The sequence below is a fragment of the Rhopilema esculentum genome, chromosome 16, assembly GCF_057945365.1.
Source record: "Rhopilema esculentum isolate cy_ngs chromosome 16, ASM5794536v1, whole genome shotgun sequence".
NCBI lineage: Eukaryota > Metazoa > Cnidaria > Scyphozoa > Rhizostomeae > Rhizostomatidae > Rhopilema > Rhopilema esculentum.
Genome location: NC_142830.1, coordinates 3115890 through 3142553, shown reverse-complemented (window position 1 = coordinate 3142553; position 26664 = coordinate 3115890). Strand labels below are relative to the sequence as shown.

Here is a 26664-nt window from a genome sequence, read left to right as displayed (position 1 = left end):
TTGAGAGTTCTTTATGTTCATACCTGTTTCCTAATGTTAAATTTGAGAGTTTTCATGCTGGGGAAATCATGAAATTAGTAGGCCCTGTGAATGATGGCAAAAAATCTTTTTGGCACTTTACCACACCGACCCATTTTATTTGGGTTTTTCGGAGGTGTGTCTAAGCGCCGGAACGAGGCTGTGACTGAGCTTGGGACAAAGGTGATCGGGTGTTTGTGCATGAATGATACATTAACAGTTGTTCAGGAAAATAGGTTAGAAAATGGCAAAAATAATAGAATGTGTACCAAATTTCTCTGAAGGTATCGATCAGGCTGTCATCGATGCAATATCGCACGCAATTCAAGCGACAGATGGTATGTACCCCGGAAATTCATTTGCCACGTATAACAACCCTGTCTAGGCCATTTTTGCATAGGTTCACTTCTGCACGTAGATAGCTCTGCAAGCTCAGTTTTCTTTAACAAGATTGAACGAGTCAAGACTATGAGACATTCGAAATTAAATTTTAAGTTCTTATGCAATGATTTCTTTAAAAAAAGTCGTTTCCTTTCCTCTCTGGATTTGATGGTGTGCTGCCTAGAGGCGTCTGTGAAGTTTCTTTGTTTAGGTCACAACAACGCTAGCTGTCCCCTATTTTAAGTTTTACAAATTTTGTTAAATAGCACTTTAAGTAAAACAATGAATGTGCCCGAGATCTTGAGCAACATTTTTAACTGGTACCTTGCAAAACAAGCAATAAGATCATATATATTTGTCAAAAATTTGTATGAAGTCTCAAGCTTTCTACCTAGAATTCAGAATATGGCAGATGCCCGCACGAAGTTAGTTTAGTGCTGCACATCAAAATGTGAAATTGCACACCGAATTTACTAAGCTCTATTATAAAAGCCTTCATTTTGCAGACTATTTGAATGATAAAAGGTTTGCATGTATAGTAAACGTGCTAGAAATGACTGGGCATGTGAGATCTTATCAAGAACCGCCATACTCTGCAGAATGGCTTTCTATGACATATTCCGTTTTTCACAATAACCACAAAACCAATAAATATAGATGTACTCTTTTAAAAATTTCTTAGATTTGCCATGTGTATTTTCTGTTGTGTTTTGGAAACTGAAATTGCAGTACTTTGATAAAACTGTCCCAGCAGCACTATTCATCTATAACCCTTTTGTAATGTGATTTATTAACATATATGGAATTTCATATAAATGCTGTGAAACAGTTTTTACAAAATTTTCTTAAACAGTTCAGTTAGAAGGCTTCCAGTTAAGGGCCACTTGCATCAACCTTGCCTACCAGTTTGACAGTTTGCTGCACAAATGCTTTATGCGGTGTGCACACTATCATCTGTGTTGACTTGCCTCACGTTGCCTCACGCACAGTAAAATTTAAACTCTAGATCTTGAGTGTAAATAAGCTGGTGATGGTTGAATGGTGGTATTTCTAATGTTAGTATGCCAATAATTGCTCCTTTAATTTAAAGATTGCACACCTAACCTGCATCTCAGTCTTAATGAAGTACCTCAGGCTTCCCCACCCTGAAAAATGACAAACCTCCTGAGAACTAAAGGAGATGAAAATTCTATGTAAAAAATGCAACAGCTTTTACAGTTATGTCAGGTCAACTTGGTATCAACAGCCATTTCTAATCAGATCTGTGAACTGAGGAATTTTACCTTCTAACAAATTGCAGCTGTTTGATTGTCTCTGTGGAAAACATAATTGCATTGTCATTGATGGATGACAGTATTTGATTGCTCTGTAGTGCAGGGTGCTACAAACCAGGTAAGCTTAAAAACTATTCTTCAAAAACTAGACAGTAAAATTGATCTGGCCTGCCTGTTATCCTCGGTGGTCAGTATAATTTATGAAACATTTGTATGTTGAGTGACTCTCAACAGGTTGCTCTCTTTTGGATGTTGACCCTGGTACATCTACAAACAGAACTGTTTATACATTTGTTGGGCCTCCCGAAGCAGTTGTAACTGGTGCCATAAATGGAGCAAAGGCAGCTGCTGGACTGATAGACATGCGAAGACACCAAGGTATGTGTTCATCTTGTTTAACATTTTCTGCTACTTCAATTGGTATAAATTAGCAGCAGGGCTATTAGAACCTAACTGTGCAACTTTTGTCAAAAAGTATATTTATTATTGACTATGGATTTCTGGATGTCTAAAATATTTTTTTGACCTACATACCGTAATAATAATTTTAAAATACCACTTGCTTATCCTTAATTGTTTAACGTGCTTACATAATGAAACTTTTTATTTTTCATTATTCCCTTTAATGAAAGAGCCATAAACCTTTTTATTCTTACTGGCACACTGCTTTTCTCATCAAGATATTGAATTTCTAAGGGCGTATTAGTTGGAGATAAAAGACTGCTTTCTCAAAGTTATGGCAGGCTTTGCTCTAAGGAAAATGAAGGTGCTCTATAAAACGAGCCCCTAAAGCACTGAAGGTGCCCTATTTCACGCCTCCAAAAAATGCCTACAGAGCATCTTTGGAAGCAGTGCAAATGTTGCAAAAATTATTTAAAAAGTAGAAACAGGCTCCTTTTTGGCATTGATAAAGGAGATCAAGCCCCCATAGCACCACACCCCTGGGTATGATATTCTTTGGTATTGGTCTCAAGCAATATCTACACATATATGTTTTCAAAATTTTGTTTTTTCTTTTTATGAACATGCATCAATTGTTTTGCATCCAAACAGAATTGATGCATTTCCAATATCATTGCATTTTCAAATGATTTAACTTTCAAATTGTTTTAACACATAAGTATTTTTGATGTATGGAAAATAATCTTTTCATTTTGAAATGTATTCTTGTAGACATGGCCTTAAAAGTAACCGGATATAAAATTAAGATTTTATCAATAAATTAAAGATAAACTCTTGTCACATGTCTAATAAATCATGAGATTCCTGTCATTTTAGAGGATGGTCATCATTATTTCAAAACAATATTTTTTCTTTGTGGCAATATATCATTTACGTTTTCATGTGTTCATTAAATTGCTCTCCATGGTTGTCTTAAGGTGCCTTTTAGGCACTCATGCTCCTTCCAGGCAAGGCCTGTTGTAGAACATGATTTTCATTGAAACCATTTTAGTACTACCCATTTTTTCAGTAGGGGGGGGGGGGTCTATCTTCTGTTGTTTTTATGTGTAAGACATGACACCAAAAGGTGATGGGAATAGCAGGTGATTGTAAAAGGCATAGCAACTAGGCTTTTCAACCATGCAAAAGCTAATAAAATGCAAATTTACAGTTTCTTTTGGTGTTAATGGCATGGCATGACCTCACAAGTCATAGCTTTTTGCAGGCTTCGTTGATTGATATCTTAAGAATGAAAAGGAAAAACATTTTGGTTACTCTTGAGAGGTAGACCAGATTGAAGGAGAGCAAAACTCAGTTCATAAGTACTTTAATGGATTTTTCAGCTCTGTAGTTCATTAGCTCTTATCATATGGTGTTTACTAAGCCTTATGCCTGTTTTTGCCTGTTTCAGGTGAGCATCCAAGGCTAGGAGCGCTAGATGTGTGTCCATTTATTCCTGTTGCCAATGCAACCATGGATGACTGTGTAGAGTGTGCAAACATGTTTGGCAAACGAGCTTCCGAAGAGTTGGGAATACCTGGTGAGTATATTTAGTTGTTACTAATTATTTGATAATTAATGTTAAATAATTATTTGATTCAAAGACCCAGATCATTAGTGTCAATAAATGTCCCAGGATCAAAGAAAAGCCTAAAGATATTCCATTTGATGACCATGCCAAACTTTTCACCATTTGCTTTGCGAGTCACTCAAATGAATACCTAAAGGGAGCATCTAAAAAATTCTTCCTAATTGGTGCTCTATTGACAATTCAAAGATTTGTATATTTTTCCTGCTGTGGTGATTTTGAAAGTGATAAGAATTTTTTGGTTGTGTTTTTATAAAAATGCAACTAATTCCACCTTTTGGGCTTTTCAATTGGTTCTTTATCAGTTGTCACACCAACAACCAGATGCAGAGAATAGCTGAATCCATACAAAACATTGACAAATACTGTAAATCCTCGAATTGCCCCCCCCCCCCTCAAAAAAGCCCCCCGCCTCTAATAAGCCCCCACCCTAGAACTACAAATTGTCAATAAGTCCTCATAAGCCTCGAATGAGCCCCCACTGCTACTGTAAATTCTCGAATTGACCCCTCCATTTGATGATTTTTGCCACCATTTGATGATTTTTGCCATCTGAGGTTGCCTATGGCGTTTTATTGAATTACCACAACAAATTCATATTTTTGGTGAGAATTAATTAAATGCTCATAAAGAAATTCCTAATAAAATAAACGAGGTCTTTTAATAATGTCTTCTTAATGTCTACAGTAATTTTATACGCCCCCCCTCGAATAGGCCCCCATCCAAAAATATTAAAAATGAAGGGGCTAATTCCCCCAAGGGGCTAATTCGAGGATTTACGGTACAACTTATACTTCCCGTGTTGATACCTCCATAGCAAGTGGGCTACATCTTGTACTGTAAGTTTGTCCATAAATACAAAAGGTTGAGTATCAATCAAATGCTGAAAATGGGGAGAGCATGGCAATGTCCTCTTCTTTACTCTAACAGTGACTTAGCCCCTTTTAGTAAACCATGAAGTACCCAGATAGTGACAGCAATTAGGGCTATGAGTAGGAGTGGCTTAAATTACTCTTAGTTAAGAGACCTACTACAGTTCACAGTTTTGGTAAGAATTACGGTTCCATCATCAATGAATCTCCTAACAATTCTTTTTTATCCATTTTTAAAGTTTATTTGTATGGGTTTGCTGCAAAGAGTGACTATAGAAGAGCTGTCCCACAGATTAGAGCCGGAGAGTATGAAGGCCTGGCAGAGAAGGTGAATCTTAGGTTTGGTTAGGCTTGCTTGGCGTTCTGCTATGTTACAATTTAGGTAAAACTAGATGTGTCGTAGTACTTCGAATAAATGCCCCCTTCTTTTAACGCTCCCTCGAATTGATGTCCCCTTATTGATATTGAAATGTAAAAATCGTTTGAAAGAGACATTTATCGCTCTATGGATTTCACCACATTATCAAGCCATTTCAGTCTTTTTAAAAATGACATTTTCGGTACAATACTTTTTCGTAGAAAAATTAACTTTAGTATGCTAGTAAACATGAACAATGAAAAACTCCCCTTTCTCAAAAACGCCCCCTCGAATGAACACCCCTACAAACGCACCAGAAATTCAAAGAGCGCCAGGGGCAATTTTTCGAAGTAATACGGCAAATGCATTATTCAGAGAACCTTCCATTTGTTGAGTCAGTCAGAACCAAAAATAAGTCTTCCTCTCTTGCAAAAGTTGACTTAATTTGTTGAGTAAATTTTATTCTAATTCTAACGCTATACATTGCTGTAAAGCCAGTATTTTCATTTTTACGTATAAATGTTTTTATTTCGAAGCCCCCTGAAGCCTTCAAATATTTAAAGCAGCACTTCTACTCGGTTATTTATTCCGGGGCTACAATTATTTAGTTCGTGGTGCATTATTTTATGATTTTAACAGCAGAAATCCAAACATTTAATCTCATAGCCAACTGTTTGGTGATCTTTTGGATTTTGACTTTATTATCTGAAAGAACATTTTTTAATTTTCCAATTTGAAAGAAGCCGTTGACACTATATTTGAATCGGTTACATTGTATCGTTCCATATCAAACCATAATAATTTGGTCGTATTTCAGGTCATTTATAAACCAATCTTTATCAGATAGTCACTGACTTCATAGATTCAGATGTATTTATGCTGTTCTTTCAGATTATATGCAATGAGTTTCAAAATTCTTGAATTAGATTTACTGTTCAGCTTGTTCTGCAATTTTTTAGATAAAGAAAGACGAATGGAAACCTGATTACGGACCAGCCGAGTTTATTCCTTCGTGGGGTGCCACAATCGCCGGTGCTCGAAAGTACCTTATTGCCTACAATATCAACGTCCTTGGCACAAAGGAACAAGCACATAGAATTGCCCTAAATCTTAGGGAGAACGGGCGCGGGCCGGACAAGGTAAACTTTAGCACTTTGATATATACTCAGTATGTCAGCCACAATAAAAATGACACAATGTCTAGTTTTTTGTGGGCAGGTTCATAAAGTGTCCAAAAGAATATTCAGCAAAAGGTATTGGCAAAGGGGTTTGGCGTGATTTTCTCCAACAATCCACCAAAAGCTATTTGAATCCTAATGCATTGGATAAGCAAAATATTTTCTTCTTAGTTTTTTGTTTCGTTTCTTGAAATTACTTCCTGTTAAAAGTTGCATCGGCGAGGGGCAATCGAATATAGAGGAAGCATGATGTGTTTTTTATTTTACATAGAATGCGCAGACGCGATACGCTAAAGCCCTTTTCATTTTACATTACGTAAACGTCACATTGACCAGGTCGCCACTATAACCGACTTCTGTGTTCTGGTAGTAGCATTTTCATGAATAAATTTCTAGATTTTTCAGTGAGGAGCACATTTTTGGTTATGAAATACCCCTTTCTAATGGGAACTGCACCGTCGTGGTTGTCGAAATAATTCACCAATGTAACATAATTCATTGCAGCCTGTAAGTAGACATGATGGCTTTACATTAAAGATAAGTGAATAGAATTGTTGATTGAAGACGACATAGAAATAAATTTTTACAAATGTTTTAATTTCGGTCTTTAATCTGACCGAACACTCTAAAGTCCTAAGTTTAAGAAATTTAAGAAACTGTTACCTTCCACGTTCATTCACTTATAAGCTCTAACAGCGGACTAAATTTATCAAAACTGGTCAGGATGTGGAAATTATCCCCTATTTTCCAAAGTCAGACCTAGATTAGGTCGTTTTTAGAGAGATTATGGACAATCTAAAAAGGCGCAACACCCTAAAAGGAAACCTTATATGGTACAATTTGACAAGGTACTTGCAAGCTTGATTTAAGTTCTGTGTTAGAAAGTTATAATTTGCTCAAATTAAATTGTTTTTGAGATGCTACTGAAAATCTTTTATGCTCCATTCAATTTTACTTCATTGTAACTTGAATCTAGAAATATTCGAGTCTTGCCTTGGTGAATATTAAACTCCATCTGTAAATATTTTCTCTTGTGTCGAAGTCCCTCATAAAATCAGCTTTTTTATGTTGATAGCAGTCACATCTTCATAAAAATGAGCATGTTGCCATGAAGTTGGTATTTAGCCTTGAAGAGTGAAATTCTCACACCTATCTTCGTTTTGTTGCTAAATCAATTTACCTTTCAGCCAGGAAAGCTGAAGAAAGTGCAAGGCCTGGGTTGGTATTTACAAGAAGCCAATCTTGCTCAAATATCATTAAATCTTCTCGACTTTGAAGAAACTGCCATTCATACTGCTTTTGAAGAGGCCAAGAAAGATCTTGAGGTACTTCGTGTTGAATATGATTCTTTTCAACCTTGATATCTGAAATTTTGCGTGTCAACTTTGGTTTTCAGTATTTACTTTTTGAAGTTAGAATTGACGAAGTAAGGAATGAAATATCTTAACAAGTCTAACCAACCCTCTATTTTCGCGACTGAAAATAGTTTTGGTGCAAATAATATATATCAAATTTTACATTTGATACAGAAATGTTCTCAGAAAGTTTACACGAGAATCGGTATTATCAGATAGAAGATTAAAAAATGCAGCAAACAAAAGCATTTCCAAGTGCTTGCATAAGTCTGTCACAAAGTCAGACTTGAACAACGGCGTAGAAATTAACTTAATATCTCTGATGAAGCCCCGGAAGCTGTACTGAAAGTATCAGCTGACAACTGGTTGTTTTCATCGTGTTTCATTACTATATCGATGCATTGTGGTGTCCCTTGCTTCTTTTGACAATCTAATTTCTCGCGTGTATTTTGTGTGTGTTTCCACAAGCGTTGCCTTGTGCTAGAAATGGATTTATATTGACAGGAAAATGACTTTTAGTCTAAAGAAAAGCATGGTGCTTTGTAGAGAAATTGTCAAAGTTATCACTGTATTCAAACATATGCTTTCCTTAGCCGTTGTTATGAAATCATAACTACTGATTAGCTTGTTGATAGAAATATTTGCTACTTTTCAACGTTTATAATTTCCAACGAAGCTGTTTTAATCTGGATCAGTTAGCCAGAGAGTCTGAGAGCTGATTAACATGCCTGCTGTTCCTTAGCTGTTTCTCAGTGTGAGTAATCTTTTGCAATCAGTGGACTACAAATCAAATTATAAGCTTACATTTGATGAAATCGTTAGAGTACACAAAAACACTTTAAATGTATGGATTTATAAGAAAAGAAATCTTTCAGGTTTATAAGATATGTGGAATTTTGTCTATATTTTCAAGGCTTTAATTTGCCGATGTCTTTGCTGGCTCGTTGCATGTGCCATTGTTTTTTTCATCTGTAAAATATCTACAATTTACGATTCTTTCTGAGTCTCAAAAAATTGCTATTTGAATTCCTCAGTTTTTTCTTTCGTTGGATTTCGGTTGCAAACCACAGTTTCAAGAATTTTGAAACTTTCTGAAATTTCTAGCTTCCTGGGAATACAGTTTGGTCTCTTTTATTCAAACAGCCATAACATTTTTTTGAAACTATATATTTTTATTTCATTTCCCCCGAATCCATAATCTTCAATGAAAGAATAAGTCAGAAAATTTGCTTTTCATTTGAGTAATTTTTTTTTAAAATGTTATTTGCGAATGTTATAAACATGTAACAGGTGCATTGCAAATATTTTTCAAATTTGCCACATGTGTGGTGATTTCAATCTTGTGATTTCTCAGTTTTTCTCAGCAGCGTCACGACCACTGTTAACAGCAGCTAGAGATACGCTGACGAGTGGGTTTAACTCCGCCTCTAGTTTTCATTCTCTTTGGGAAATCAAATTACGTTGATCAAACAGATCGTGATACTCATTGAGCAGATGTTCAGCTTTTCAAATCGTTCTTTTTAAGTTAAAAAATATTTTCTGCTGAGATAAGTGCAACATAAATTCTAAACTTATTTCAAAATCTCGTAAACGAGAAAGAATCCCCTGCTGCATCAAAATTAGAAAAGGTTTGAAAATGAGGTAAAGATTGAACTTGTTATCTCTATAAGAAATAAATAAGGAATATACAAGAGATATTAATTCTCGTGTTGTTTATAGGTCTTCTAAACACTTTGGTGGTTTTGTGTGGTTTTGGTGATGCTTATGGAAATTCTTTGAGTTTCTACGAAAATTTCATTTGGGTTAACTAGTCGTTTTGTTTGTCCCAGTGGTGTTGGAGCATATGGTACTTAGTCGCTGTGGCTTGTGTGAAAACGCGGTTCTTTTTCTTGTAAAATAATACAAGACTGGAATGGTTTTTGAAATTACTGCTTTACCTTGCTCAAATGCTATAGAAAACCTTTTGATTGATAATGACTGCAAAACAAGTCACCATTACATTAAATTTGGACATAAACTTAATTATGATGGAAACTTTCCATTTTAAATTTCAGTTGAAACCAAAGTTACAAATCTCTTTAATACACAGGTCCTTTGTAGCTGGCTTGTCTGTTTATACAAAATAGTCCTAAAAAGGCTAATAAATGTTAAAAAGGTAGTAGCTCTGGGTTATTATAACTTTTGTTCCTATAGTAGAGTATCTATTATGTGGTACGAATGGAGATGCTGGAAAGTACCTTAATTCTACTAGCTTATTTTGAAAATAAAGATATTTTTATTTGTTTTACGTTGGCTGGTGTATAGCCAGTGAAACTAATTTAAGCCAACTATTAAGGCATCAAACATTGAGTGCATTTTTGCTTGTTTTCTCCACCACATTTAATATCGTCTTCAGGAATGCACATTCGCAATGGTATACATTCTACGGACATTCCTAAGTGACAGGAATGTTTAGCAAAATGTTTTTCAGCAGATTATTGTCTGTGCAGTTATTCAAACGTCTCAATGAAATTATTTCTTGATTAAGTTTAATTTCTTGAGTGAAAACTTTGATTCAGCGGTGATTACCTAAGAAATTCTTGCATGATAATCTTACAATTGTCACAAAAGAGTGATTATGGTTATAATTTAGGGTATAATTTTTTCTCAATATTTACTTTTGAAACGAATAATGATGCTATAATGCATGCCTTATATAATGTTTGTATAATTACAATGTAATGCTTGCATAGCCATATAGATAATGTTGAGATATTACCTCCTTAGGAAATAAATATTGGCATCTGTGGCTCCGAGGTTGTTGGTTTGGTTCCTTTGAAATCTATTTTGATGGCAGCAGATTACTACATGGAGAAGGAAAATTTGTTCATCATGGACGAAAAGCAGAAAGTTAGATTAGTAAGTTCACTGCCACATTTGCATATGATGAATTGACATTTCACGTATCAGCCAGTTTCTGCTTGAGTGTTCGCACACCTGCATAGTTTGTTATGAATTTCCAGTGGCGATGTCCAGTGGTGATGTCCATTGGTGATGTCCAGTGGTTATGTCCAGTGGTCATGTCCATTGGTGATGTCCAGTGGTTATGTCCAGTGGTCATGTCAAATGGTGATGTCCAGTGGTCCTGTCCAGTGGTCATGTCCAGTGGTCTTGTCAAATGGTGATGTCCATTGGTGATCTCCAGTGGTCATGTCCAGTTGTCATGTCCAGTGGTCATGTCCATTGGTGATGTCCATTGGTGATGTCCAGTGGTAATGTCCAGTGGTCATGTCCAGTGGTCATGTCCAGTGGTCATGTCAAATGGTGATGTCCATTGGTGATCTCCAGTGGTCATGTCCAGTTGTCATGTCCAGTGGTCATGTCCATTGGTGATCTCCAGTGGTCATATCCAGTGGTCATGTCCAGTGGTCATGTCCATTGGTGATGTCCAGCGCTGCAATAATATCTGCAGAGTCATCTATCTTTTGAAAACAAAACAAAAAATCTCATTTAAACAAAAAAAATCATTTGAAGTATCACATCCATAGCCTGGTAAATATTAGTAATGAAGCCCTGAATTTTGTTGTTAATATTTTCATTTTGAACATATGATCAGAACAATACCACAAAATACCTTGAAATGTTTAATTTGCACCAAATTTTCTACCAAATGCACCAGTTCTGCAAAAAAATTATTTCCCCTATCCATCATTTCATTTTTTTCAGTTACCTAGAGTAACCCTTCTGGTATCAGTTCTACCCTAAAGAAATTTCAAAGATACGCCTTGGTGATGCTTCTATCTAGCTGGCTGCCTGTCCTGTTATTTGATATGTTTGTTTTTTCACAGGTCATCGAAAGACTAGGGCTATCATCAATCAAGCCATTTATTCCCGAGCAAAGAATCATTGAGTAAGTAATTTATTTTTTAATTTCAATAGAATTTCTCAATGATTTTGTTTATTGTATTACTTATCGCCAGGTGCATTTGGCATGCTCTTTTATCTACTTTGCTGTTGTCTCTTTCTTGTACTAATCAGGTATTTATCGTTAACTTTTACTTCATGGCAATGTTTTCAATTCACGAAAGAAGTCTTTTGTTGAAATTTCATAATTTCATATCATCGCGTTTATTGCAATATAATTCTGAATGTAGCATAACCATCCTTCGAATGTCATACATGCTGGGGAGTCGGATAACGTAATAGCGAATCGTCGTTTGCCTAGGGTCAGCGTCCACTCGACTGCGAAAACAGCACTCCCCTGATCGTTACCACTGTCTAGGTTCACATATTTTTTGTCTTTTGCAACTAGCATATAAGACAATAAATACAGTGGTACCCTGACCCGTTAGAAAGTAAGCCTTATTAATCCATCTACTTAACATTTAATAGAACCTTTTATTCTCAATTTATTTTTCTACCTTTTAATGATTTAGATGTAAAGAGCAGAAAGCACTGCTTTTTCAAAATTATAGATAAGGGTTAAAGCTACTTATCTTCTGAATCTTGCCAAAGCCATTTTTCCAGAACCTTTTTAGAAAAGGGTTTGCATCGTGAAGTCTTTTTTTTTGCCATCTTAGAGGATCCTGATTCAAATCTTGTTTGCATATTCCATGCAATCATATTTAGCTTTTCAAGAAATGCTTTTCTTGAAAGTTTTTCTCTCAACATTTGAAATGAGCTTAGTCTCTTCAATACAACTATTTTTAACTTTGAAAAGGAAAATTGCGTGGGTCCATCCCACTGCAATATTCTAATCAATAGTTATCTTATATTTTTTTATTATCTCTCTTTTCAGGTACATGGTTGGCACAGAAAAAAGCAGTCCATTGGCATCATCAAGCTTACGCCAATTTATATACGCACTCGGCAGTAGAAGTTCAGCACCAGGTGGAGGCTCTGCTGCAGCTGCGATTGCTGCCATGGTAACGTAACTTTAAGCGGTTGCTGTTGTGAGGGGTTTTTCAGATATGGAAATAGAACCTATGCCTGGCCTTCAACCTGCATAGATGCAGTTGCGGCGTCAAATGGGTGGTATGACCAATGGGTGGTAGGGTCATATTTTTCTAAGATTTGTTGAAGGAAAATCCACGCCTGGTCTCATAGGTCACACCAATTACCCTCCAACTCTGCATGTACTTGCGCTGCCACTGCATAAATGACATTTGACATGCACCCAGCCCTAGATCCCTGGCTTTTTTCCTCATGTTATCACGTCGGCTAGCTCTTTTTTGAGAGATTTTGGGCTAATCTTGGCTACGTATAGAACGATAATCTCAACCACAGCGTGAATCTCCTTAACGCAACATTGAAATTTTGGTATTGTTGTTTGTCGCTATCAAACTTTTGAACTCTGATTTGCAATGTAAAATAAATCTCATCAAAATTATGGAGAACTTGAAACTTAGAAGCCTACCAGGTTAGTTCGATAGGCTTTTTGATTTAAATACAGAGAGATACAGTAGCCGGTTGCTCCCAAGTCTTCATTAAGATCCAATTTTTCTAGTTACTTCATGATATTCTGCAGGATTTACTGTGCTAAGTACAGCGTGCTGCCCCCTCCCATCAATAAAAAAATTCATCCACCACCCTAGTTTTAAATATAAAGTACTGCTTCAAGAATTTGCCTGGGTGTTATTTTAATTTCTATGCTTTTGAGGGGCATTCATTTTTAAGGGAGCGTTGTAAAATAGAGATCCCTTTGCTGGAGGTAATACGGAATATCTGGTTTATCATTTTTGCCTGTTTGTTTGCTCATTTCATTGAGACCTTTTAATGAGGCATCTTTTTCTCAGGGTTCTGCACTCGGGCTTATGGTCGGTTGGATGTCCTATGGCAACAGAAAATTTGAGCATCTTGATGCTACAATGCGTCAGTTGATTCCACCCTTGCAGAAGACAATGCTTGAGCTTGTGCCAATGATCGATGCCGACACAAATGCCTTCAACGAATACATGGTAAGGACAAGAAATTTCTTACTATTTGTTTAGCTATCTTGTAGAGGGTCAGTACCATTCTTGGCTCGCAAACCAAGAATGGTGTCATGTTTTATAGAGGGCCTGAAATCGAGGTATTGTTTCCTTCAGTAGAACATCATTTCCATTTTCACAAAATACAGTATACTCATCCTTCATTATTGTGCATTGCCAAATTTGATGGCACTAGCAAAGTTCACCGAAATTCAACTTAACAAACAATCGTTGTCAATTTCAGCAATAACTTGATAAAATTTATGCAAAAGCCTTTTCATTATAAAGCAGAAGTGTTTTTCAGACTTTAAAGTCATCACACTCGAGAATAGCTGTGAAAATGTGCTGTGTACTTTCTCCTTAAATCCAAAACCCCTTTGATATTTTGCTTTCAGTACCCTCTTTAAACCTGCACTTGAATTTGACGTTTTCCGCAGTTTTGCTTAGAAGACGGCCCAGCAAATCTTTCTCCAATGTTATCCAGCACCTTTTCTGTGTTTTAGGCTGCGCTGAAAATGTCCCACAAAACACCTGAAGAAACAGAAAGGTTTGTTTGTAAGATTGGTATCAAATATTGATCTTTTATGAATGAACTTTATCTTTTGTAGTAGGTAGTTTCTAGTCAAGGCCTCAGGTGAATCGCATGAAGGGAAAATAAGAGGAATGTAGGAAACATTTTAAACCAGTTAAAGGGTTAATACAAGCATTAAAAACCAGTTTTCAATTGTAGCACCACTTTCGAGTTACGTGATACATAAACTTCATGTGACCTTAGCGGTCGTAGGAAGCCTGAAATAAAGGCTGGATTTGTTCAGTATCTGTATCTGTATCTGTATCAATATCTAATCTCACCACCTTACTCTCAGTTTTCAAACGCAGTTAGTTGTCCTTCCATTAGGCCACATCCCCTTTAATTTCTATTGTGATCGAAATAGCAAGCTCCCATTCATGGGTTTCCTTGATGACCCAGCTGCAGCTTTTATGGTAGGGAGATATTGACACTAGTTGATCTGTTTTTGGCCTAGTTTTGAGATGACACCCCTCCCGACCTCTCACCCTTTGTATGCTTTGGGTGTGACCTCACCACACCTCAAACCCCAATTACTACCATTTTCAATTTGCTTTTCAACTTGATGTTGTAGAAGCGTTGTCGTTTAGCGTGACTGATCGTGAAAACTCGTTTTTTAATTACGTGTTCTGACCAAATTAATTGATTTATGACTGCGAACTGTTTCTGCAAAATAACTGGCAGAATTTACAATGAAAGTGAGTTTACAGCCTCATTTCCATGACGCAGTTATATGCTTTACTAGACGCGAGGCTGCGATGCAAGGAGGTTTGAAGACGGCCATCTCAGTGCCGCTGAAAGTAATGCAGACGGCCAATCAGTGTTGGGAAACTATGGTGAAAATGGCAGAAGTTGGCAATATAGCAACGATTTCGGATATACAGGTACGTTTCACCCTCTACAATATAAGTTTTAAGCTGTGAAACAGGAAATATGTTCAGCAAAGATTACTCATTTGACAATTATCTTTCAAGGCCATTAACTATTGCTTTTAACTCTGCAGGTTGGAGCAAAAGGATTAGAAACAGGTGTCTTTGGTGCGTATTGCAATGTTATGATCAATCTAAAGGAGATAAAAGACGAGAGCTATTTGTGTACGGTAGGTTTTCAGATTTGCATAGAAGGTTGGGCAATTGATATTGCTCACTTGATTTGCAAGCTTTTTATAGGATATTTGTATTGGCTTTGCCCATTTCTAACACATTTACATCAATTGGCTTAAATTTAGCTCAACAGTCAAATTTGTGTACTACATCAGGAAACAGCTTGTGACCACCGAGCCTTTAAGGTTGCGAAAAATTCTACGAGAAGCGCGTTTAGAAACACGACCTAGGCTCACCGAATTGAATATGTCAAAACCAATAATCATAACAGCACGGTTAAACGTGGGTTCAGCAGAACACAAGATATAACACACGTGTCCATTATTTATCAGCCTTTTGGTTGTCCTTGAATTGCACTCTGTTTATCATTCTTCCAGCTCCCTGGCACTCTATATCCATTTGTAACCCTTTCTTTGTCCCCTATGTTTCTCAACACATCAAAAACTTTCCCAAATTCAACGGCGTTTCATCTGAAAACAGAAAGTGAACATTAACAGAAAGTGATTTTTAACAAACAATTTACAGAATGTTTCTTTTTTAACTTTGAAAGAGGCAAAATAAGCAAAACTTGAAATTCTGTAATTTATATGCTCGTGAGACTCACCAGAAACTTTCTACAGTTATCTTTCACCAGCTTACAGTTGAATGCTCCTTCTATTTTTAAATGATGATCGTCGATTCTGCTAGTGGCAAAAAATTTGATCTTATTCTGTTACGTTATAGAAAGCTGATTTTTGATCGTAATTTGGGGCAGGAAACTTCTGAATTATTTTTGAAGCTTTTACATTCATAGTTAAATTTTCCAGCAACATCTTGCAATTTGTTTACAGGTAAAAACGGAAGCGGAAACTGGCTTAAAGCTTGCTAAATCGAAATTGGATGAAGTCTTGAAAGTTTGTGAAGAGAGGCAGTCTGCTGGAAAGTAGTTTAATGATTTTGATAACAACGAATGTCTAGAAAACTAACCTGTAGATGGAAATTGATTTGCAGAATGACTGACAACAAGTGCATCAGCCATAAGCCAACAATGGAAATCTCGGTTTCAAGCATAGGGATAGGAATATTTTTGCCTCCATGGTTTCAAGCTGGAATTGGTTTGTGGGTAGGGTTACTGAAAGGGGGAGGAGCAATAAACTGTCATCGTGAATGGTACGTGCAATATTAGGTAACTTGGTAGGTAACTCGTGACCCGAATTTGAAGGATCCCCTTAGAGAAAGTAAAAGTTAAAATTGACCCTAAATTTCGACAGGCTACTCTTTACACAAAATCTTGAGATAAATTTCTACACAACTGACATCAGTATTGTGGCAGTTTCATATTTGAATTATCAACGCTTACAGACTAATATAAGCAAAAAATTAGCCAGCAACACTTGATTTGAGTGAATTGGCAGTTGTTTCCGCCCTGAGATATTCTGCCACAAGATGTTTTGTCTAAAATAACATAGCTTTCTTATCCACGTTTTGAAACAAGTGACAACAACATCCTTGAATATATATAAGATACAACAAAAAGTGCGAGAAGACGCATTTGTATAGAAAAGGCATATGCCGCTCTGCCACCTTGATACAATCAAACATCGTAGTATCTATAGAAGATAAGGTGGAAATATACCTATCACTATTGCCGTTATTTTGTATAAGCTGTTTTGGCTGCTCGTCTGATTACGATCATTATTAGAAAATCTTATAAGAAATTTTCATGGCCAGCATTTGCATTAGAGCATTGTAATGGACCTTTCCATTTTACAGTTCTCTAAAGCTTCAAAAGTCTTTTTTGAATTAATGGTTAAGTTTCAGAATATTTATTGAAGAAGAAGCGTTTTAGATGTAGTATTTTAAGAGTAATACAATAAATGAATAAAGAAAAACTTTTTTTCTCTCAGCATAGTAACTTTCTTTTATACATAAGAAGAACGCGAAATAGATCTATGACGTCAGATACCCGGAGATCCTGTTTTTGAAAGAAATTTTCCGTAGTGTGAATACGTATGTTTTTACCCGCAAATTATTGTTACTTAAACTATTTGAGAGCGGCTTGCTTGTGGTTAACCAACTTTTTCATAAAAATTTAATAGTTACATCAACACAAAGCTGTGTATATCGGCAGCACCGCCTTTCAATAACCGAATGAATCATTATTAAGATTTGCTCGTAACTTGTTTCGGGTTCCTTTAAGAATTTTTCATCTCAGCCGGGCCTAAAAGGACACACTCCAAACACACTATGATTTTTAATTCCTTGTAAATACGGAAAAAAGGCGACGTGTTTTAGGAGCAAAAATAACTCCATTTACATACGGCATTTCCTTGCTATGAAATATAGTGTTTAGCCAAGATGTACTCTCTTGTTATTCAGAAAGGATGTTTTTAGATTCTTCTACAGTGTGTTTTTGAGTCCTTATTCATTTTATCCGAAATCTTAAGGCAGTAGGACCAGCCATTTTCACTAGCATTAAAGACGAGAAATGTTTTTATAACTCATGGGTATACAAACGCAAAGTCTACCCCATGTAGCGCAGTAGCGAATACATCGATACACTTCGTATTTCCACAACGTAACATTCAAGACCTGTGCCAACATAACTCGAGAGCTAGCTAACTACTACATCAGTCTAACGCAATACATTAAGATCTTTGACAGCAAGCAATTACAAAGCCTCGAGCCTTAAAGGATTTACAACATAATTTGGAACTTTGATTCAGTTGTGCCAAATCCCCCCTTCTTCGGAACCAAATATTTGACTAGGATCCTGTTTGGGTATTTTGGCCCCATTGAGTTATTCTTTTCGCCTGGAAAGGTTAATCGCATTATCATTCAATGGTGGGGGGGGGAGGGGGAGGGGGCAGAAATTTAGTGACACAGAAATGGAAAAGGATTGAAACCTTTTGTACCTGCAGTATATTCCATATAGAGAAGAAACTGACGACCGTGTGACCAATCACCGTTTAGATCACAACATGATAAAACATAAACGAAAAAGATTAAGAAGAAAGAACTTGAAAGAGCTGTGAAAATGCACAAAGAGGCGGTTCGTAGAAACTCGAGAAGACGAGAAGGAACTCAACCCTGGATTATCATCTTTGGCAAGGAATCGTAATTAACGAAACCTAAAGAATAATGAAATGGTTTTTATATCCTAGTTTCGATACCAGGAAACTTAGTTAAGATTATTGATTCTTAATTTTCGGTGATGTCGGCGGTGTTCATGTGAACAGCTATTTCTGGATATTCTTTCAATATACTTATGTTCATGATTGTAAGCAACATGAAGAGAGATTGCTGTTTTGGTCATAACAAATTTACCCTACCACGGTGCCAGACAAGGCTCAATTCTAAAGTAATTTCTAATTTGCGGCTTGCTTTAATTAAATCCCAACATTCCTCGCTGGTGTTCTTTAGTTCTACCGGTCAATGGGGTCACCTTCACACATTCATATTGTATGTTTCTGTACTCGGTTTGTCGCGGCAGTTTGAATGCAGCGCGCGCTTTGAAATGTTTTTCTCTTTATTTTTGATTACCTTCATTCAGTCGTGTTTTAATTAAACACAGATGATGCTAAATTGGGATACTCCCGCTGTTTTTCTATATTTGAAGTTTGTTACTGGAAAAGCCGATAAAACTTACATTATTAATGACTTTAAACGACAACATGATGTTACGTGCTGTGAATTGCCAATATAGTATTTTTCATACTATTTTTACTTTAAGAAGATCTGCTACACTAATACGAACTAGGTTTTCCAAATAGATCCCCTTTCTCAAAAAGAAGGGTTTAAAGTTGGTGAGTCTCAGCGATTTTTAGATTTCTTAATCAAACCGAAAGCCTAGTCTTGTCATTCAATGCTCTTAGTAAAGGTTAGTAATTACTGTCAAGTATCGAAGAAGAGGAAAAGATTTTGCATTACAGAATTGTTAAAAAACGTAAATAGAGCCCTGGGAGACACTTCACGCATCACAGTGGTCCATCAGATACCAGCATTAGGAATGCATGGAAAGGAAAAAATCGTCCATGCCTTTGACGAAAATTTTTCAAATATAAGTTTATCACTTGTGGCAAAATTGAATCTCCTGATGGAGATAGACTTCTTCAATTTCTTTCTAAAAAAATTAAAAGCATTATTAAGTTTTCATGCCTTTTAGAAGAAGATTCCTTTTATGTTATCGTCAAGCTAAAAATATCAAATTCCGCTGATCCGGACAAAACTCCGGTTAACCTACTAAGGAGACGGCGCAAAATTTAGAAAACTTTTAAAACAACCTGTATTGCATCCTTTCAAAAATAAGTTTTTTCTGCAGTTTGAGAAGTATCTTGAGTCATACCTTTGTAAAAAACTGGAACTCCATTTAATGCTAACAATTATCGACTGTCCACTGTCTTATCCGCAATTTCAGAAATTCTTTCAAAGTTTGTCCATGACCAATTTTTCGAATACTTAGCAAACAATAATATATTCGTGCTCACCAGTTTAGCTTCCGAAATTACATTTCACCTTCACTTCACCGTTCGATGTAACTGACCCTTGTTACAATAGTATCAATAACAGTGAACTCGCATTTAGTCTCTTCTCGGACGTTGAAAAGCGTTTGATACGGTAGACCATCCTATTCTTCTTGCAAAAATTGAGACATATGATGATAAGAGGTGTGAGTTAAACTGGTTTCAATCGTATATTGAAGTTTATTTTCTGCACAATTCTTTGGCGGTATAGAACTTGAAAATGGCTTTGAAAAAAGCAAACATTTTACTACGATAAAGCCGCCATTGTGTAGACAGGAGTTCGTTTCCTCTCTTGGACTCCAGTGGTAATTTTTCTTTAGGCACGCGGCACTGATTGGTCAACTATTGGTCAACTGATTGGCACTGATTGGTCAACTATACCGGTCTTGTGCCTGCGTTTTTCTGATTGGCCCATTTCGATCCACAACCAATAATGTAGAAGAACTATTTGAAATTAAATCTTAAAAGTCAATGAATTTGCTAAGGCATTATAAGCTCCGTCAGAAATGTGAATATTTGCTGAGAGGCTACAAATAAGAAATATAAAACCAACAAGAAAATATGGGTAGATGCAATGAAATACTCAAAATGACTATAGACAAAAATCGTTTTTGAAGCTCTCTATTCAAGTTATCTAAAGGTTAAAAAAATGGGGTCTAACATGAGCGGCAAAAGCTGAGGGCTTGGCAAAGCGAATGGAGGACAGATCTTCGCTGATTTGGACATTAGTTGAATCTTGCAGAAAGTGAGACAACGAGAAATAAACTTGGTGCTGTTCAAGGTCTCTACAACTTCATTGAGGCCATAACCAAATGACATGTAATTTCTAGAGAAAATTTGAACATGAATGGTCCTATAGGTAAAAGGGACAAATCAAAACGCGTTAGACTTGCCAATAGGTATCAGTGAAAGCAGTGGACAGAATATTTATTTTTCTATGCAAAGATAAGAGCCAAAAACCCATTGAGAAAGCAAAGCTCTGTTCAATTGTTTCTACAATGTAATAGGTAAAGTTTTGGAAGGAATCAATGCTCAATTTAGTTGGCAATGACGCTCACATTATCTGGAAGAAATCTACGCGCTTTGGCGTAACGGAGGCATCTGGGGCCTTAAGCAAAAAGCTGCTAAACTAATTCAAGCCCATTTTATCTAAACTCACCCAGTACGCCTATGCTTGGCAGGAAAGTCTGAATTTTAAAAACTAGTTGCTTTTGCTAGTTACATACTTCTGTGTTTTGAGCTACTTTTGCGAGAAGAGTTCAAAAATGGCTCATGCTAGATAGACAAAAAATATCAAAAATTTTTCTGCTTGCTTTAAAGGGTAAAGGAATTGTCTCTAAATTAGTCCCGGATCTTAAACTCATGCCTCTAAGTTAACTTTAAGTTCTTGTGAAGAACCTGTTTTGTATTTTAGACCTGGCTTTTGCGCAATGGTTTTGCATTTTATACCTCAATTAAGTTTTCTGATAACGTATTTAATATAAACAGCATAATAACCAGCTCATGGCGTTTGAGTCAATGGAGAACGCCGAAAAACAAAATGCTGTCTGTACTAAAATTATGAATTATTCATCAAAGCATTTGGTATTAAAAAGTCATTTAACCTAACTTAATATGTTCTATTCAAGGTGACTTGTTATTTCAGACGTGACAAAAGCAGGTTTTTTGAAGGACTGGTATGAATAAAACGCAATAGAGTTATGCTATACTAGCAAAGAGAAACAAATAGAGGTATTTAAGTGACAAGAACGATTTTATGTATAGATGTTAAATACGTCTCACTAAAAATATAACTTCCTTATTTACATATTCATTTAAAAATGCGCAGAATTTGTAGCATAAAGTTAAAATTCTAGAAAAGCGAAATTTTAGATATTTTTTGGAAAATATCTATCTTGATTATACTCTCTAGTCACGATTCCCGAAAAGAAGAATCTTCTTTTATTTTCTTTTGATATGTAGTGTTTGTTTCTGAATATGATTTTAGTCAGTCAGTGTCCTCGGCTGTTGCAGCAGAGAAAATTTCATTTATTGCAGATTCATTGGAAGTTGTGAAAATTTCTTTATTATCAACGTGATAGACACCTCATAATTTGTTTTTTAGAAAAGGAATACCATACAAAAGAGCATCAGGCCAATAAGAGAGCCGTGTGGAGCCTCAAGTCTTTCTTCTACTTTCTTCTAGCGTTTAGGAACTTGGCTGTTCTTGTATTTTAAGATGCATTCAAGTTTCTTTCCTATCATTTACAGTGAATTAATGCACACTGTGATTGACATTGTTATCTCAATATTGCCATTTCACACTAATCGATATTACGTCACTGCCGTGATGATATTACGATAATCCTGCGGCAAAGAACATAGCATCGCTTTTCTTCTATTGGTTCTTGAATAGATTTCATATTGCGCAGTTGCTTGTATAAACCCAGCTCGCAGGGTGATGTGATAGAAACAGCAGTGAGCAATTGATTTGAATGCGAAGGGTATTCAACAAAGTAGGAGTCTTTGATTCGATGGATTCAATGTGATTTGCGTTGGATTAACACAATGGGTTTTTACCTGATCTATGACGTCATTGTGTACTAATGCAGCATCACAACGCAGCATGTCCATTCTTATTCAGAGATGTTACCATACTCACCCGGAAAACCACTCAGAAAGGGGTAGTCTTTTTCCTCAAACCCAGGACAGGGAAACTTGGAAAAGGGGTTACCTTTTTGAAATCTGGAAAAAATCACTGAAATAGCGTGTTTTCTACAACAAACTTAGGCCAAGATTCCTTTTTGCTAACAATATCACAGCATCTGATACATAGAATCAAATGTGTGCATGTAATTTGCCCATTGAAATGATTATGAACCAAAAGATTTCTCAGAAAGAGTAACATCTAGATTTGATTCAATACAACTTTTGAAGAAAATCCTTTTGAATGTATAAGGTCATTTGCAACTTGTGATAGAAATGTTGCAGTTTTGTTTCACAATGTGCTCCTTTTTCAATTATTACTATTCTTGAAAAAGCTACAAGCCTATAAAAAAGGAACATATAACTAGAACTTCAGCATTCTACAAAAAGTATAGTTTTAGCAGAAATAGTGCGACAGAATTTTAGTACAGCAGAGTAGGATCACCTTTTTACTTTGTTTTTTGTACGAAGTTCATTATTATTTAGCAATGTATCTCAATGAAACTGTATAAAAAATTCACATAGAAGTCAGAGAAAAAAGGGGTCTATTAGATCTCTTGAATGAGCTGGGGTACACCACTGACTGAGAGTGGACATGTCTGGCATCACAGTTCCTGGTTTCTCAAACGTTTGCTTAAAGTATTTTGTTGGTTGATCTTGTCTGACTTTTGTCATATATATCCTTTACATAGAGGGGACCGGCGAAATCGACTCCAACGTTCGTAAATGCGGAATCCTCAGAGACCCTAAAACAGGGCAGCGGAGGAGCCACTGGTGTATCGTAGACTTTTCCGTGAATTTCTTTGTATTTCATACATTTAGAAATTACCGATTTAACGAATGGACGCCCTTTAGGAATCCAATATTCCGTCCTTAACTGGATAAGTGTTTCGTTGACCCCATTATGTTTTAATTCCAAGTGACTTTTCCAGACTGCTAAATTTGAAAAATGATGTTTTCGTGGTAATATTATCGGATGTTTCGCATTGTATGGGATGGGCGCATTTTGTAACCTTCCGCCTACCCGATATACACCGTTTTCGTCAGCGATAAACTTTCCTTTGCGTCACGATCCTTCCCGATGAAATCGAATTCATTTTGATGAAATCGAATCGTGTTTTTTTGTCATAAAATTTTGGCTTGCTTTATTTCCGAAATATTGTTTTTGGGTTCGTTTTCATGCAGCACGAGCATTTTGCCGATTTTGCTCTTGAGAATGTTTATAAAGCTAAGAACCTGCGCGGTCAACAGAATAAGTTTGTTGTAACTGTCAAATTTTTCACAGACGATAATAGCGTTTAGATTTGGCTGCTTTTTATTTTCTACTGTTACAACATTCGAAATTATTTCTTCTGTCTGCGAAGGAGCACTATTCATTTTTGGCCAAAATTATTTTTCTCGTTGCAAATATGGTGGTCCGTTCCACCATAGTGAGTTTGAAACGATTTTTGAGCATGGGATACCCCTAGATACAATGTCTGCCGGATTCAGGTTTGTGGGGCAATACTCCCAACAATCCTTACCTACAAGTCAATCCTACTGTTTACGAAAGTTTGCTTTGTGGTCTTGTTGCTACGGATCCAATGAAGGACTACCTGTGAATCGGTCCAACAATGGATTTCATCGATATTGATTGTGACCTTTAAAGCATCGTACACAGACGTCATTAGTACTGCTAACATCAATGATGTCCTTTTTAGTGGCACAATGCGTGTTTTAGAACAAACTAAACGGATTACAGTTCGATTAAGTGTTTGAATGCGAATGTAAAAACACCTGGGATATTTTACTTGTCTGGTTTCAATTATGTCTTGCGCAATTTTTAGCCATTTTGAGCTAATTTCAGGCGGAGGTTCATCATCCCAGTTTATCTTTAATTCGCAAATTTTTTGGAAGATTTCCTTCAACGGAACAACGACTGGCGACAACATACCGAGAGGGTCGTAAAATCGGGCGGTAGTGCTTAGTACGACGTGTTTAGTTACGCGCTCGCATAATGACGTGGTGATAAGGTTCGAAAAAGTCGCTTCTAAGTTGTCTTCACTTAAGTGCCACGTTAATCCCAAACTATCACGTTTTCTTCTCTACAAATTATGTTGCGAATATATGATTCCGAAATTTGTTCGTTTTTGCTTTCTTTTTCGATTTTATGTTTTTCGGCTTCTTCGATGCGAGATATAAGCGATTTGCTATTAGAAGCCTATTTGCGCATGTTAAAGCCTCCTTCTGCTAATATTCTTTTGAGTTTTCGATATAGTTCAAAACACTGTTCTTCAGAATTTTCGCAAGACGCAAAATCGTCGATGTATAAAGAATTTTCGACTGTCGAAACAAACTCAGGATATATTTGACGATATTTGTTTGAATGGTATCGAATTGTGGCATTTAGTACATAAGGAGAGCTCGTTAGGCCAAATACAAGCCGCGTAAATCGAAATGTTTTAGGGTTGGATTATTTGCAAAAACGTCGTCATACCAAAGGCAGCGGAGATAATCTCTATAACTAGAGGGGATTTTCTTTAAATCTCCAATTAAGGCTACCTTTTGTGAGCGAAATCGCAACAAGATGTGGAAAACCAAGGGCACTAAATTTGGCCAAGAATCAAGATGTTAGTTCAGACTAGTCTCGTTTTTACGTTTACTGCTCGCGTCATAAACAATAACGTTATTATAATCTTGCAAAGTCTCAGGATTTCTTTTCAAACGATTCACTAATGAATTTAAACGTTTCTGAGCAATATCGTAGTTATCAGAGATGGACGAACGTCGTCTTTGAATGGCAAACGACATTCATATTTGCCCGCTTCGTTATCAAATTCAATGTTATCTTTAAGAGGATTAACTTTATCATTAGTGTGAGGGGTCTTATTATTGATCCCCAATGTTTTGTAATCCCAAAATTTGTGAAGGGCGTCGTGAATTTCTTCTTGCTCAGTATCAACTAAAGTAGCACCAATTTTCGAAGTATGTGCTATGATAACGTTTGAAGTGTGTTTATTTGTTGTCGGCAATATTATGGGACCGCTTAGAACATATCCAAAGCGAGTCAGGGTGGCAACAGGACCGAGGCCATGTTCCCCCCGTACAACATGTTCAAGCAAGAAACCCCAGATGTGATCGGCTCCAATAAGAACATCAATTCCTAAGTTTTCACCCTTACCCCCACCGGCTAATGGTAAGTTTCTTAAATGGGGATAGTTCCAACGAGCAAAATCAATCGCTTGACCAGAAACTGGACTGCAATTAACGTCTACTTCGCACCTCTTACAGCTAATTGTACCATATCACAATATTTAAGAGTACCTTGTTCATTCCCAAATTCCTTAATGAGAATTTTATCGTTCAATTTGGTGTATGGTAACTGCAATTTTTCCCTTAAACGTTTTCTTATGTATGATTTTTGGGAACATGAGTCTAAAATGATACGGACATTACATGATTGTTTGTCATCATCAACCCTATGGACAGTTGCTTTTGCTGTTTGTAATAATACAGATACATTGTTGTCATCACGAGCTGTGAGTAGAGATGAACTTACAGGTGGTTGCTGAGGGAATTGAGCAACCCTTGCAGACTGTTGTTGTGTTGATGGATACTGTGTGCCTGCTTGAGGGTGGCTGTCTGGTTGAGATCCGCATATCGAGACATGGTGTTTTCCTCTGCAGTTGTAGCATTTGGATCCGCTGTTGCATTGTTCAATAATGTGTCCTCCTCGGAGACAAATGAAACAACGCCGTTTTTCCTTCAAAATTTGTTTCCTAGCGTTTGGGTTGGTGACCTTAGTGCAACTAGATGAAAAATGTTGTTGACAGCAAAATAAACACGTTGGTACCCTTTGACCATCTTGATTCACCATAAATTCCATTTCTTGACTTTCCCTTAAACTCCATGTGTGTCTTTCTATTCGAAATGGGCAATAACTCCTTTGCTTTGTTGATGTTATTTCTTAGAACTAGGCAATGTCCGTTTTTAGCAAGTACACGTTTTCGATGAAGTTCTTTCTCCGCCATTGTCGTTACCTTCCCGGGTCACGGCACCAAAATGTTGTAATTTATTCGAATGTGATGGATGCGGACGTAAAAAGTACACGAAGGTCTCTGATCCTTACATCTCGAAGGTAAAACACGCAAAGAAAAGACAATGCTTAACCCATGATGTTGAAACGAATACGCGAATGAATATATATAAACTACATACTGCTTTTTTACGATGCTAAAAACGAACAGACTTATAATTGACTACACCCATCAATCACGTGCTAAGAAGTCATAGGGTGTCGATAACAATTTTCTACATGTCCTATTGTTTTCGTGGCGGTGCATTTGAGAAGCAATTACTCCTGTTTCCGATGAGCAGGTTTCGTTTCCTTTATTTGCATCCAAAGTTTTGATCC

At 36.5% G+C, this 26664-nt stretch overlaps 1 protein-coding gene across 1 annotated transcript; it reads left to right on the top strand.

The window, feature by feature from the left end:
- Nucleotides 1-64: 64 nt before the first annotated feature.
- LOC135682295 (formimidoyltransferase-cyclodeaminase) lies at nucleotides 65-16953 on the top strand. Its single transcript, XM_065197123.2, has 14 exons — nucleotides 65-356; nucleotides 1908-2051; nucleotides 3526-3654; nucleotides 4814-4902; nucleotides 5892-6071; nucleotides 7298-7435; nucleotides 10232-10363; nucleotides 11293-11354; nucleotides 12243-12369; nucleotides 13240-13401; nucleotides 13917-13960; nucleotides 14727-14865; nucleotides 14985-15080; nucleotides 15915-16953. Exons 1-14 carry the CDS (start codon nucleotides 263-265, stop codon nucleotides 16008-16010), a joined length of 1632 nt encoding a protein of 543 aa, XP_065053195.2. The 5' UTR covers nucleotides 65-262; the 3' UTR covers nucleotides 16011-16953.
- Nucleotides 16954-26664: the final 9711 nt, after the last annotated feature.